Source organism: Argentina silus (genome assembly GCF_951799395.1).
Source record: "Argentina silus genome assembly, chromosome: 3".
In the NCBI taxonomy this organism is placed as follows: domain Eukaryota; kingdom Metazoa; phylum Chordata; class Actinopteri; order Argentiniformes; family Argentinidae; genus Argentina; species Argentina silus.
The window spans coordinates 11987129-12000350 of record NC_139657.1 but is presented as its reverse complement, the minus strand read 5'-3'; the positions used below and the strand labels follow the sequence as shown (position 1 = coordinate 12000350).

Below are 13222 nucleotides of genomic sequence, written 5' to 3'. Positions count from 1 at the left end.
TGGATGGTTCTGTTGTTGCGGTTTGAAAAAGTGTATTGGCTCCCCGCCTTGTAATATTGTTTTCCTGTTGTATAACTTCAGGTGTGGAGCTATATCAGAGCGGAGCCATCCGATTCCGCCAAGCCTAATTGTATTACCATATTCATTAAATGACATAAAAGTCCTGACTGAACTGAAGATGGCTGCAGTACAGGCCTGGCAGAGCATCACCAGAGAAGATGGGTTGCAGAAATCGGACAGTTATTGCATGCAAAGCATTGTCGACCAAATACTAAACATGAGTGCTTAATTTAGACATTTGATAAATCTGCCTCATTTATTTTGGTTACCCTGAAAAAGGGTATGGTGAAACCAATGGTGAATGGTGAAACCAATATGTATGCAAATACCATAAAAAAAAGCTGATAATCTCTACTTTAACCTCATAGTAATTGTTTGATTTCAAATCCAAACGTTTGTAGTGTAGAGCCAAAATAAGAAAAAAATGCTTCACTGCCCCATTACTTACGCAGGGCGTCCTGTATATGCCAGTTTTAGCACACCAGTTTTAGCACACTATCCAAACTGATTCACAGTAAAGTGGGTGCATTTTAAAAATGCTGTGCATATATGGTCCCAGCTGGATTTGAACCCACAACCTTCACAATGCTCTAACAACTGCACCACACAGGATCATTTCAATCGCAATACAACCTCATCAGTACCATGCCCTGAACAAAATACCACTTAGAACCCAGAGTGAAAAAAGAGGAGATCTCAGAATCAATTTGGTGTCATCTCATTTCGAAGCCAGCGCACATTTCGAAGTCTGGACACCTCTTAGCCGTGTCATACACTTAGCTTTTAATCGCAACCTTTGCTTCATTCATTATTTCTCAGCAGCATTCATAGCTAATGCAATGTTAATGCTCTGATTCTGGCTGTACTTTGCCGCTGGAACAGTAGAAGTCATTACGGTATGAAGGAGAAAAGGGACATCTCATCCATCTGGCTGAAGCACGGAGACGTCTGGATGGATGAAGCGCTGTCAGCCTGCAGTTCACCGTTTGACTCTCCCCTGAAATGAGGTGTTGATAGTCTCAGCGTGGATTAGGCATTAAAGTCTTTACCATTTAACCTCTCTTTATCTCTTTTTCTCTCTTTTTCTCTCTTTATCTCTCTTTCTCTCTCTCTCTCTGTCTGGTCTCTAGCTGCCACCCTCTGTCTGGTGAATGTACATGTGCTGCAGGATGGACGGGGCTCTACTGCAACGAGACCTGCCCACCAGGTTACTATGGCGAGGGTTGCATGCTGCCGTGCAGTTGTGCCAACGGGGCAGACTGTCACGGTGTGACCGGCACCTGCATCTGTGCCCCTGGTTTTATGGTGAGTCCCCTTGTGGTCATTTATCAGGCCTGGTATTGTGGACTCTCACAACCACAACCAAAACCATATAGGCCTGGGGAGGCTGGTGGAGGTTATGGTCAATGTATACATTTGTACAAATATAATCTATTAACTGAATTACTGTTTTATCTCATTTAGCCACGGAATCCCTAGTTTATCAGCGCCAGTATTTTGAAACTTTCACTTTCACTTTTGGCTCACATTTCCGTGGCTTGGGAATCCACGCACCACAGACACAGACTCATATTCGACCCATTCGAACAGACCCATTTTTGCTCGTCTTTTAGAACTGAAATTCTACTAATGATCCTGTCCCGTAGCCTCTCTTAAAAGCAGTCTTCTTTATATTACTCTACATGTCATCAGATAGTAACTGCTATTGGCTTCTCTGGTTCTGTCAGCAGTAATGCCTTTGGCAAGATCCTGGTTCAGGATTCATGTTTCATGTTCATGTTACAAGTTGGCTCTAATATTACTATAGCAACGGTATCTGGATCATCTGGATGATTATGTTCTGATATATACTGCATATACTGTACATTATTTACATGACTTAGTATTACTACGTATCAGATCTAAGGGGAACTCTGATGTCTAGTAATATTGTAATTAACATCGAGTATGTTGAGGGGAGATGGGCATGATGACTTCTAATGAAAAGAAACATCCTTTTATCTACAGTAAGTATGTACTATAGATCCACAAAGATTGTTCATGAAGGTTATTATTATATTTGCGATGTGCATTTCAAGTTCTTTGTTGCAAAAGTAAAAGCGGGTGTCAGTGTATGTATCTTAATGCTCTGGAAATGGTCCCAGATTGTGCTTAAGGAGCAGCAGGCTCACGCGGGGAGGGGACGGCAGGAATAAGGTGAGGTTCTTTAACTCAACAGGCGGTAATACTTCCTCATAACGGATGTTCTCTATTACACCGCAGGTTTGCACTTAAAAGAAAGACCTTGCCAAATGCAGAAGGACCCGTTGTCTAGTCGAGATTCTGTGCCATTAATAATAAAGCACACGGTTTATGGAACATGTTTTACAAATCAGCCAGATAGATCAGCAGAGACATGTTGTGTTTGAGCTTTAGATCCGTATTAAAGAGGAATACAGAGGTCAGCTGGATATGTGTTTTTTGGGAGTTTTAGCCCTGTTGTTTTCTATTTAGATATTGCTATGCTAGAAAACTAGACACAGTGCCCTGCATAGGTTTTGGGACAGTGAAGCATTTTTTCTTCTTTTGGCTCTACACTTAAAACGTTTGGATTTGAAATCAAACAATTACTGTGAGGTTAAAGTAGAGACTCTCTGCTTTTATTTGATGGTATTTGTGTACATATTGGTTTCACCATTTAGACCTAGTTCACCTGTTACTAATGCAGGGCATTGTATATTTAGTCTGTTGTACAGGTTAGGTAACTTTTGTTGTTGTTTTTCAAAAATGGTATCTTTAAATTTTTCCGGACAAGAAGTAATAAAAAAACGTATTCATGGTTTGCCTTTTTTTTTTACAATAGAAAATGTTCATGGTTTGCCTTTTCTATTGCATTTGGTCTTCAATCAGCGCTTCCAGAGACTGAGAGCGACTTTTCTGACAACATTACATTTGGGTTGAAATTGGTTGTGTCTTACAGCAGGCCACTGTGGTGAATGGAGCTACCTAGCGAGCACACAGACTGTGTCTTAATTTGCTCCACCTGTTCTCTATGGAGGATGCTGGGGACCGGTGCCAGATCCATTAAGCAGGCCTAGAGGGCAGGATCAATGACACAACAGTAACCAGTCAGATGGTAGCAGACAGGGCTCATATGGGTGGATGAGGCGGAAACCAAAACGTAGTGCCCAGAGCCTTGTTCCACGCTGTTTTAAGAGCAAAAACTCTCTCTTTTCTCAGTGCTGCTGGTGCTTCTGTACAGACAGACCAAATGTTTTAGTACGAGAAGGTGAAGCAGTGATGGTGGTCCATAAATAGCAGTGAATAGTTTTGATTGTTATGACATTTTGATGCCACATTCTGTGATGTTTCACACTGTGATTGGTGATCATTATCACACAATGGGACTTTTGAAATGACAGACTTGAAGTGGGGAAGAAGTAGCAATCCTTGGTTGTTTGTGAAGTCGTATCCCTAGAGGACAGTTGATAACACATCAGCCTCCCTACTGCGTCCCTGCTGCCTCCCTGCTCTGGAGGCCCACCGGGAGGCAAACCAACCCAAGAGCTGAGAACAGGCTGAGCTCCTGCACGCTTGATTTAGCTCTAGTAATTGGACATGGTCTTTTTGACTGGGACAAAATGATTACATGTTAGTTTTTTCAGACATTGTCTTCAGTGATCCAGGCACAGAACATATTCTATTTCTGTTCTGGGTTTTACAGAGTATTCTAGCCAATGATCTTCTAGAAATCGGCTTGTGTTGATGACAATGACATGAAAATCCTGGTCTAATTCTGGGTTGATGAAAACAGTTAGTTTCCTCTTTTCCCAGGGCTTCCTAACCTCATCAAAACGTTCATTTTCAGTTTTGTGGTATGAATTTTAAATTAGCAGTCAACAGTCCTGCAATTAGATTAACTGTTAGGGAGTGAGAATGATTGGTAATTAGTGATGCCATTTGCATCTGGTCTCAATGGGTACCAGACTGATCAATGTTGTGTCAGTGAGAGGAAAGACATTCTCCAAACTGCTGTCCAATTATGTTAAAACACTAATGGGCATGAATTTAATACCTCAGCCAAGGACGACCTGACTCCCAGCTACCTAGCCCAGGCTGTTCTCCCATTCCCTCCCCTCTCCCATAGGATGTGTTGTTATGTAACGTCCTTCTCCTGCTCTCATACTGTACTATGGACAGTCTCTGTATTAGTGAAGTCTCCTGCATGCAGTACTGATTTCTATTCCCCCTCAGCTCAGAAGGAATATAAATCAGTAAACTAATGAGAGAGCTGCCTTGTCCCTCCTGAGAGTGAGCCAACCGCTGGTCTCAGTGCTATGGGGGTGAAACGGGGTATGATCCAGTGCATCCATGGATGTAGCAAAATCCATGTGGTCGTTTGTGGCTCAGTGACCCCTTATCCATGAGGCCACTCACCAGTAAATTGCCTATGTTCAGGAGACAAGCTGAATACCCCGCTCACCCACACACTGTTCTGACTAACTTCTATCTGCACTTAACAACTGTGCCAGAACTGCCATTGTTAGCAGTATTGAAGCTGTCATTTTGAGCAGAACAAAGGTTGCTGCAACTGATTGATACAAATTTCATTCACAGACTGTAGCTTTTATGTGGTGCAGGCAGAGGGGAGGGGAGATGTTTTAAGATGCAGTGTTCTGCCCCTGGCGTCCAGTGGCACATCTCCTCCTGCCTTCCGTTTAAACTCAGTTCAAAATGATAATGAGAGCGCTGAGCAGCCAGCAGGTCCCTGGTGCTCCGGAGAGGGAGGCTGGAGCCACTCAGGACTCTTCTGGGCCGCTAATTGGAACTCTAAATCATTGTGTCAGCTGTCACTCAGGGCCGGGCCGGGGAGGGAGGGTGTGGGGATCCATAGACGGCCTGTGATCACCAGTGCTGGGAGGGACAGGGCTCTTGGAGGTGCGTTGCTGTGCTCAGCCTTTTAAAGCAGAGGAAATTCTAATGACAGAGAAGGGCTGTGGTGGAGAGCTCTGTGTCCTTTAGGAGATGGTTCACTCTAATGCGTCGGTGAGGGACTTAGGGGCTGGGATGGGCACGTCCCACAGTCAGCTCATTACTGGGGCTGGGAGAGACTGGTCCTTACTTAGAGACTGCACTGGGGCTCAGAGTGTCCCCTACTCCACTGTCTGCCTGACCTAGCCCAGGAGCTCAACCACTGTTGAGCTGGCAGGGGTGTCAGTGGGGAGTCAATGGGCCACCAACAGTGGTTGAGCTCCTGGGCTGCTAAGTGCTTGTGTGCGTGTGTGTGTGTGTGTGTGTGTGTGTGTGTGTGTGTGTGTGTGTGTGTGTGTGTGTGTGAGAGAGAGAGAGAGAGAGAAAGAGAGAAGTTCTCTTCTTGCTGTACTCTACCTCGTCTGCCACATTAACATTATTCCTTATGGTACATGAAATTGACTCCTATTAAGTAGAGTGTGTTCTCCAATGAGTGACATAACTAAACTTTGTTTTAGCCTTTTTATTGTATTTGAGATTTGTATCCTCCCTTTAAAAAAAAAAAAAAAAGTGTGCCTGTCTGAGTTAGTTTTCAGATTGTTTTGTGCTTGCACTTTGCCCTGGGACCTAACTGTACTACCCCATTGACAGGGAGAGGACTGCATCTCGTCATGTCCTCCTGGGCTGTATGGAACAAGCTGCTCCTCCACCTGCTCCTGCCATAATCACGCCTCCTGTTCTCCCGTGGACGGCTCCTGCTTCTGCAGAGAAGGTACAGCACTACACCTATGGGAAAGGTTAAAGAGGGCAGACAGCATAGAATTCAGAAATAGAATTAGAACATCTCTACTGCATCTCTACCCCAGTGGAGGCTGGTGGAGGGAGAAATCGTAAAGGTAAATCGGAAGTTATCAAACACACAAGCCCATTAATCCCTCATACTACCATGCCCAACTTCCAAGCCTCTTTGAGATGCATCTTAATCCCGACAAAGGACTCAACATTCTGACCCTTCATACACAATCCCATAATATTGACGTGTCATTCAGAAATCAAAGCGCCTGTAAGAGCATGGTTGAAACACTGTCAACCGGCTTCTACATTAAACACTTCTTAGATCAGAGGATGTGAGACTAAAGACTTAAAAGCTATGATATGGTTTGGTTTCCCCCAGTGTTTTCCATCAAAGCAGCCAGCTGACCCCAGTTTTGACCTGACACAGGGCTAGTCAACCGGGATCTCATTCTAGAACCTATTCATAATTAACAAGACTCTCACTATGAACCTGGGAGGCATTATCAAAGCCTGAGGGCAGTGCACAGTGAGGACGCGGCAAAGCTTTCATATTTGTAAGACTAATATGCTGCATTAGTGTAATATGATTCTAGTCTACTGAGGTGTGTCCCATTGTGCTGATCCAAATGTGAGTTACAGTGTGGTCTCTGTCTGTCTGTCTGTCCCCCTCCTGTCTGTCCCCTCCTGTCTGTCCTCCTGTCTGTCCCCTCCTGTCTGTCCCTTTGTCTTTCCTCCTGTCTGTCCCCTCCTATCTGTCCTCCTGTCTTTCCTCCTCCTGTCTGTCCCCTCCTGTCTGTCCTCCTGTCTATCCCCCTCCTGTCTGTCCTCCTGTCTGTCCCCCTCCTATCTGTCCCCTCCTGTCTGTCCCCTCCTGTTTGTCCCCTCCTGTCTGTCCTCCTGTCTATCCCCCTCCTGTCTGTCCCCAAGGCTGGCAGGGTGTAGACTGTTCCATCCTCTGCTCCAGTGGCACCTGGGGACTGGGCTGCAACATGAGCTGTCTGTGTGCCAACGGGGCAGCCTGCGACCCTATGGATGGCACCTGCACCTGTTCTCCTGGGTGGAGGGAAGAGCACTGCTACCTGCCCTGCCCTGTGAGTATATGTCTATGACCTGTGGTGGCGGTGGCACAATATTGACGGTGTTCAAGGCAACATGCAACACCGCCCAAATCCTGTTAGATTTCAGTGGAGGATGTGGTATCTCACCGGTGAGGTTGATGGTGATGGGAATGAGTAGTGTTGTGTTGTTGTGTGACAATGTGATGTGTCGGTTGGTTGGTTGTCAGGATGGCACCTACGGGCTGGAGTGTCGGGAGCGCTGTGATTGTAGCCACGCCGAAGGCTGTGACCCTGTGAGTGGCTACTGCCGCTGTCTGGCCGGCTGGACAGGTGAGAACTGCTCTAGGACACATGACACAGTGCTTTACAGCCATAGCCTGACTAACAAGAGGAATGCAACTCCAATCGTAATTATACTGTCAACACCTTTCCAGTGGGAGGCCTATTAGACCTCATAGCTGAATATTTAAGACAGAAATGAAAGACCATGTTGTGCTCGTGGATAGATATTATTCCTAGCTACTGATTTGTTAACACAGCCATTTATGTTAAAACACTAGACAGAGCGTAACATTTCTAAGCAGTCTTCAGTTAATTAAATGTTTTATTTGATTTTCCGTGGAGCTTGAGGGTAAAGTAAATTAGAGATGTAGGGAATCAGGATCTAATTGGATTCTCACAGCAAACACACATACTGGCTGGTTTGTAATCAGGCTTAAATTGCCTCTGCTACTAGGTAATACACAACTGTGTAAATGATTCAGTTGATCAGCATGTTGAACACAAACCATTCAATTATAACTCCCATAACATCACCTCCATCATAGCCAGCTAAATCTTTGACTTCATCTTGATCTGGATATTTTCAGTGGAAACACGGCATGACAAACTGCCATATGTTCCAGGGGAGGCTGGTGGAGGAAGAAATCGGAGGATGGGCTGATCCCATTCCTCCTTCCATTCCATGCATTACAATGAGCCCACCCTCCGATTTCTACCTCCACCAGCCTCCACTGTACCCACCCCAGACTTTGACAGACAGCTCTCAGCTGAAATTTGCAACCCGAACATAGATGTGCTTGCTGTATATATTACATAAAAGTAGAAACTAATCCTACCAGGGAATAGAAAGACGGTAGAGAAGTATGAATGTCACAGCAAGGGTGAGGATCATCATTATGCTCAGAAATGATGCATGACATCTGAATGCCAAATACAGAGAGAGCTCCTGTAGAAAGCAACTTCAGGGGGGGGCGAGAGAGAATGTATCCAGCAATAAAGGTCATCCCTATAGGGTCTCGGTGGCCTACTCTCCTCAGACTCTACAGCTCAGGGCTTTTATTCAGGGAGACGACGTGGGTTTTTATTATCCGCAAGAAGGAGCCCACAAAAACAGGGCTCTCACGCTCTGAATCCTTCACAGGTCTGGACCATCTGTCAGACGTAATTGAGTCACTAGGGTGCAGGGCTTTGGGGCCGCAGGCAGCCCACTGGGTCAGACAAACACATACACACACACACACACACACACACATGCACACGCTCACGCACATGCACACGCACACACACACACACACACACAGCTGACACAAAACTATATCTTGAAAGCTGCTTGGCTTTTTCACATGCCAAATATCAGTGTTACCAGCTGACACCTGAAGCCAAGGCCACTAATAAGTGTGACTAGTGGCTGGTATTTGAACAGTTGTGTCAGAAAGGCTTCCTCCATGTACAGATGGAATGAGCAGCCTCCTTCTAATATGGTCACCTCCCCTTGGCCTTTATCAACGTCTACAATGTCAGGTGGATTTGGCACATTAGAAAATATCTCGTCATCAATATTCTCACTGAACCAGCTTGCCATAACACAGGAATGCTTGTGAATTTTGATGGTGATGCCTGTCTAACTTCACTAGTAATTAGGTTGACAATGCGGTCGTGGCTGACAATGTAAAGGCCTTTGTATGTATGGCAGCCATTAGTGATACGTGCCACTGACTCCATTTGATGTACATTGGGGTGCATAATACAAAAAGGCTCATGACTCGTAGGATACCAGAGTGTGAGGTTGTACTTAGTTGGCAGAACCTCGCCTATGGCAGCGTTTTTGTACATAATTGTGATCTAGAATTGTCAACAAGTCCAGAGCAGCATGGTGCCTGGGGAGAGACACACACATATGACAGGAGGGACTCACAGAGGGAGGGAGCACCTGAAGGGAGACAGAGAGGGTGGCTCTGAATGGACAGAGAGAGAGAGAGAGAGAGAGAGAGAGAGAGAAAGAGTGCGCACGCGTGTGTGTGTGTGTGTGTGTGTGTGTGTGTGTGTGTGTGTGTGTGTGTGTGTGTGTGAGTGAGTGTGTGTGTGTGTGTGTGTGTGTGTGTGTGTGTGTGTGTGTGTGTGTGTGTGTGTGTGTGTGTGTGTGTGTGTGTGTGTGTGTGTCTGGCAAAGGGGGGGGGGGGGGAGAGTGTCTACAGAGAGACAAAATGTTTTAAATCTGAGAAAATCTAAAAGACATTTAAATCTGACTGGTAAAAAGGAAAAAATAAATAGCCTCTCATGGGAGTGTCAGAGGGTAAGCCCTAGCCCTTGTAATGGTTTAGGGACACACAGTTGCCCCTTATCTGTTGCAAGCCCAACATCAGCCATATATTCCGTTGAAACATTTTGTTTACAACACATTATTACTCCAGCCTTGAGAAACCTCATCCTATTTCAAAGCATGGCATAAGCCTTTTCTACTTCAAAAGAAACATCATTCATGTCTTGCATAGGGATGATAGTGTCAAAATAGCTGCGCTTGTGGAGGAAGATACATTTTGTACAGTATTTGCATGTGTTTACGTGTATGTATGTATGTATGTATGTATGTATATATGTATGTACGTATGTATGTACAGTATACATGTGTGCAGGTGTATTATGGTTTGTGTGTGTATCAGGTCACTCCTCACTAATTGGATAGTGGGACCTCTGGCACCTCCTCTGAAGAGGCTTGAATCCTGTCTTCTCCCTTTCTTCTTCTCCCTGGCTCGGCTTCCACAGGCCCTCTGTTTGTCACCATTAAACTCAAAGTGCCATGTTCTATTCCCATTTATTTGCTGACAATAAAGGGAGCAACTTTTTTATTCTGCCTTGCCCAGCAGAACCTCAAACACACTTGCACAAGCCTGCCCTCCCTTTGATGTTCAGGGCTTGGCTTCTAACTAAATCACCCACCCCAGAGGCCTCTCCTCATCAGCACCAGCACTGCCTCACCTGTGACATTATTCCCACGAGTTTAGACCCGGTTTAATTCAAAGGTATTCCACTAACGGAGCTTTAATGGCTGCCCCACTCTCTGAAATTCTCTGTCAAAGGACATTTCAAATGAGGCTTCGGAATGAAGGCTGGAGCTTGATAGGGTGTGTGTTAGAGAGAGAGAGAGAGAGAGTGAGTGAGTGAATAAGAGTAGTATCTCTGCACATGTGCCTTCTCTGTCTTGTTTGTCGGTCTCTTTAGAGCATAGGTGCTGGTCAGAAGGATGTGTAAATGTAATCCTGTGTGCTTGCTCCACCGTATGTGTTTTGTGTTTTGTGTTTGCTGGTTGGAGGCAGGCCAGAGACAGAGAGACACTTCCAGCCCTCTGCTCTTGTAGTGGTGGCCCCAGTGGAGTCCTCCCCCTTCAGCTCTGTACACTTGGACGGCTGGGCTGAAAGAGAATGGGAGAGGAGGCTGGGCCACTCTGGGGACCCAACCCTGTTAATCAACACACTGCACTGGCAGGGAGGCCCAGTCAGATCAAAAATAAATATATTTGGAAAGGAGACACAGAGACGGGGAAGGATCGGGCTGAACTAAAAAAAAAAAACACGCTCCATAAAACCAGGGTTTCTTTGTTCCGAAAAAGAACTAAAGCCAGCCAAGCATCAGTGCTGGGTGAACGTTTGCCACATTGGCCTGTACAGATCCCAGTGGATGGCTGTGGTGCAAAACAGAATAATCGGCTTCCCTATTGATTGTGTATTTTGGGGTTTTGATACTGTGTGACGTGATGTTTTTTTTTCCATTCATACATATTTGGGATGTTTCTATTCATCCCTGTGTAACTCCTTAGTGTGATGTACCTCATTGTAATGTGCCCACAGGAATCCACTGTGACAATGTGTGTCCCCAAGGCTTCTGGGGACCCAACTGCTCCGTCACCTGCTCCTGTCAGAATGGAGGCTCCTGCTCGCCCGAGGACGGCACGTGTGTGTGTGCGCCTGGATACCGCGGGACGTCCTGCAAGAGAAGTGAGGCCCGCTGACTCACCTTCTCAGTCACATCCCCGACACACATATAAAACCCATTCTTATATTGGATAGAACAATAACAATGGCTCCATCACAGCACTGACCTTCCTTTGCTCTGTGGAGAATTGTCAAGAGAAGCACTTAGTTGGTCATAAATGTCTGAGAGTAAATCCTTTATCACAGTCATCACTTCATCACAGTGTTTCCACTCCTGCTCACCCCGCTGTCTCTCTCTCCCTTGGGGGTTCACAGCCCTTGTCTGAGGCTCCTCATCAGCCCCAGGGAGGACAGACTCACGTGGAATGTGTGCTCTGCCTTTGAGTGGGGTCTCTCTGATGCTGTGCTCAAGTGAGGCGTTCACTGATTGGGAGCTTCAGAGGCCAAATCTGTAAACATCAGCTTAAGTGGAATTTCTGTGTGTGTGTGTGTGTGTGTGTGTGTGTGTGTGTGTGTGTGTGTGTGTGTGTGTGTGTGTGTGTGTGTGGTGATTATTCTCTCCCACACTGCTCACCATACAGTCAATTATCATAATTACAAAGGCCCAACATGGTAAGAACGTCAACCGACATAACATTGTCTCATTACTTAGAGTAGGGCTAAACAGCTAATGCAGCTCAGCTTTATATTTAACATTCTTTGACTTAGTGGGTAAAGGCCTGCCCTTGCACCACAATATCTTACAGTTTGAATACATTGATTAAAGAGAAGCTACATAATACCACAACTATTTCTCTATTAAACCTCTCGTTTTGGATCCGGATGGTCAATGTATAGTTTGTACAAATATAATCTATGAATTGAATCACTGTTGGCGCTTTTCCACTAGGGACCTTTGTTGGTGCGTTGTGTTTCCACGGTTCCAGGTCAGGGTTGGACTTTTTTGGGCCGTCCTCGGAGGTGGAAACACAATAGTCTGAGGCTTTGGGCCAAGCACCGGTGCCAAAAGTCACGGTGGAAAAGTGCTATGTCTTACCTCATTCAGCCACAGAATCCCTAGTTTATCTACGGCAACTTTTGAACCAGCAGTACTATTAAGTTTCAGTTTAATTTTGTACAGAGTGCCCATGGCATTAGGCTGTGTGGACTCCACGCGCATACGCACCACACTGTGGGAAGGCGACAGGGACCCATTTCTGCTCATTATCTTTATGTTTAGAACTGGAGGCTGAAATTATACAAATTATCCCGTAGCTTCACTGTAACAACAGAGTCTCTCATCCATTTACAGGATATTCATCTGTAATATACTGTATTAGACACATTTGAATGCATTTATGCTATACTTCCTTCTAAAAGAGTATAGAATATACCGTATCTCTACCATTCATACACATACATTAATTAATTGACAGGAAGGTTGGAAATGTGCTTTTCACTTGGAAATGTACAATTTATGATGTTATTATTTAAAGATGAAAGATTAGTAAGCTGAACTTTTAAACAGAACTTTTATAAGACTGTCTTTCTTGATTCTCCCCACGAGACTGCTATTCTATTTCAGATGACATAAAGGAAAGGAATCATTGGAATGAATGATTGATATTTTCTCTTTTCTTTCCCCTCTTGCTCCGTCCCTCCTCTTCTCCTATTCATCTACATTCCATCTCCCTTGATTCCACTGTTTTCTTCCTCATCTCTCACCTCACATCCTTCCTCTTCATTATTTCTTCATGCTTAATCCTCCTATTCCTCTCCTCTTCTCTCCCACGCTGTTTCTGTGCCAGTCTGCTCTCCTGGGTTCTACGGGCACCGCTGTAGCCAGTCATGCCCACAGTGTGTGCACAGCACCGGGCCGTGCCACCATGTCACGGGTCACTGTGAGTGCCTGTCCGGCTTCACCGGCTCTCTGTGCAACCAAGGCAAGTAGCCCTCCTTCTGTATCCATTTCCTCCCTCTCAGTCCTTCCCCATTGCCCCATTATAATTGCCTGTGAACACATCCATGGATTAAGGTAAGACATAGTTAGACTGTATGTTTGGTGTGGCATGTTTCGACAGCAGCTTAAAGGGGAAGTTTACCCGAAATCCATTTTCATGTGTATTTCTAGTCAATCCATGACGTATAACGTCTCGAACTATCATCATT

The 13222-nt window shown here is 45.3% G+C and overlaps 1 protein-coding gene across 1 annotated transcript in view; it reads left to right on the top strand.

The window, feature by feature from the left end:
* megf11 (multiple EGF-like-domains 11) overlaps positions 1-13222 on the top strand; it is a gene marked incomplete at both ends in the record, with an annotated part of 57704 nt that overhangs the window by 32039 nt on the left and 12443 nt on the right. Inside the window, 6 exons of the mRNA XM_083665820.1 lie at positions 1191-1365; positions 5662-5782; positions 6733-6896; positions 7091-7193; positions 10991-11137; positions 12862-12996. Coding sequence (XP_083521946.1) covers positions 1191-1365; positions 5662-5782; positions 6733-6896; positions 7091-7193; positions 10991-11137; positions 12862-12996 — 845 coding nt within the window. The remainder of the gene's footprint in view (positions 1-1190; positions 1366-5661; positions 5783-6732; positions 6897-7090; positions 7194-10990; positions 11138-12861; positions 12997-13222) is intronic.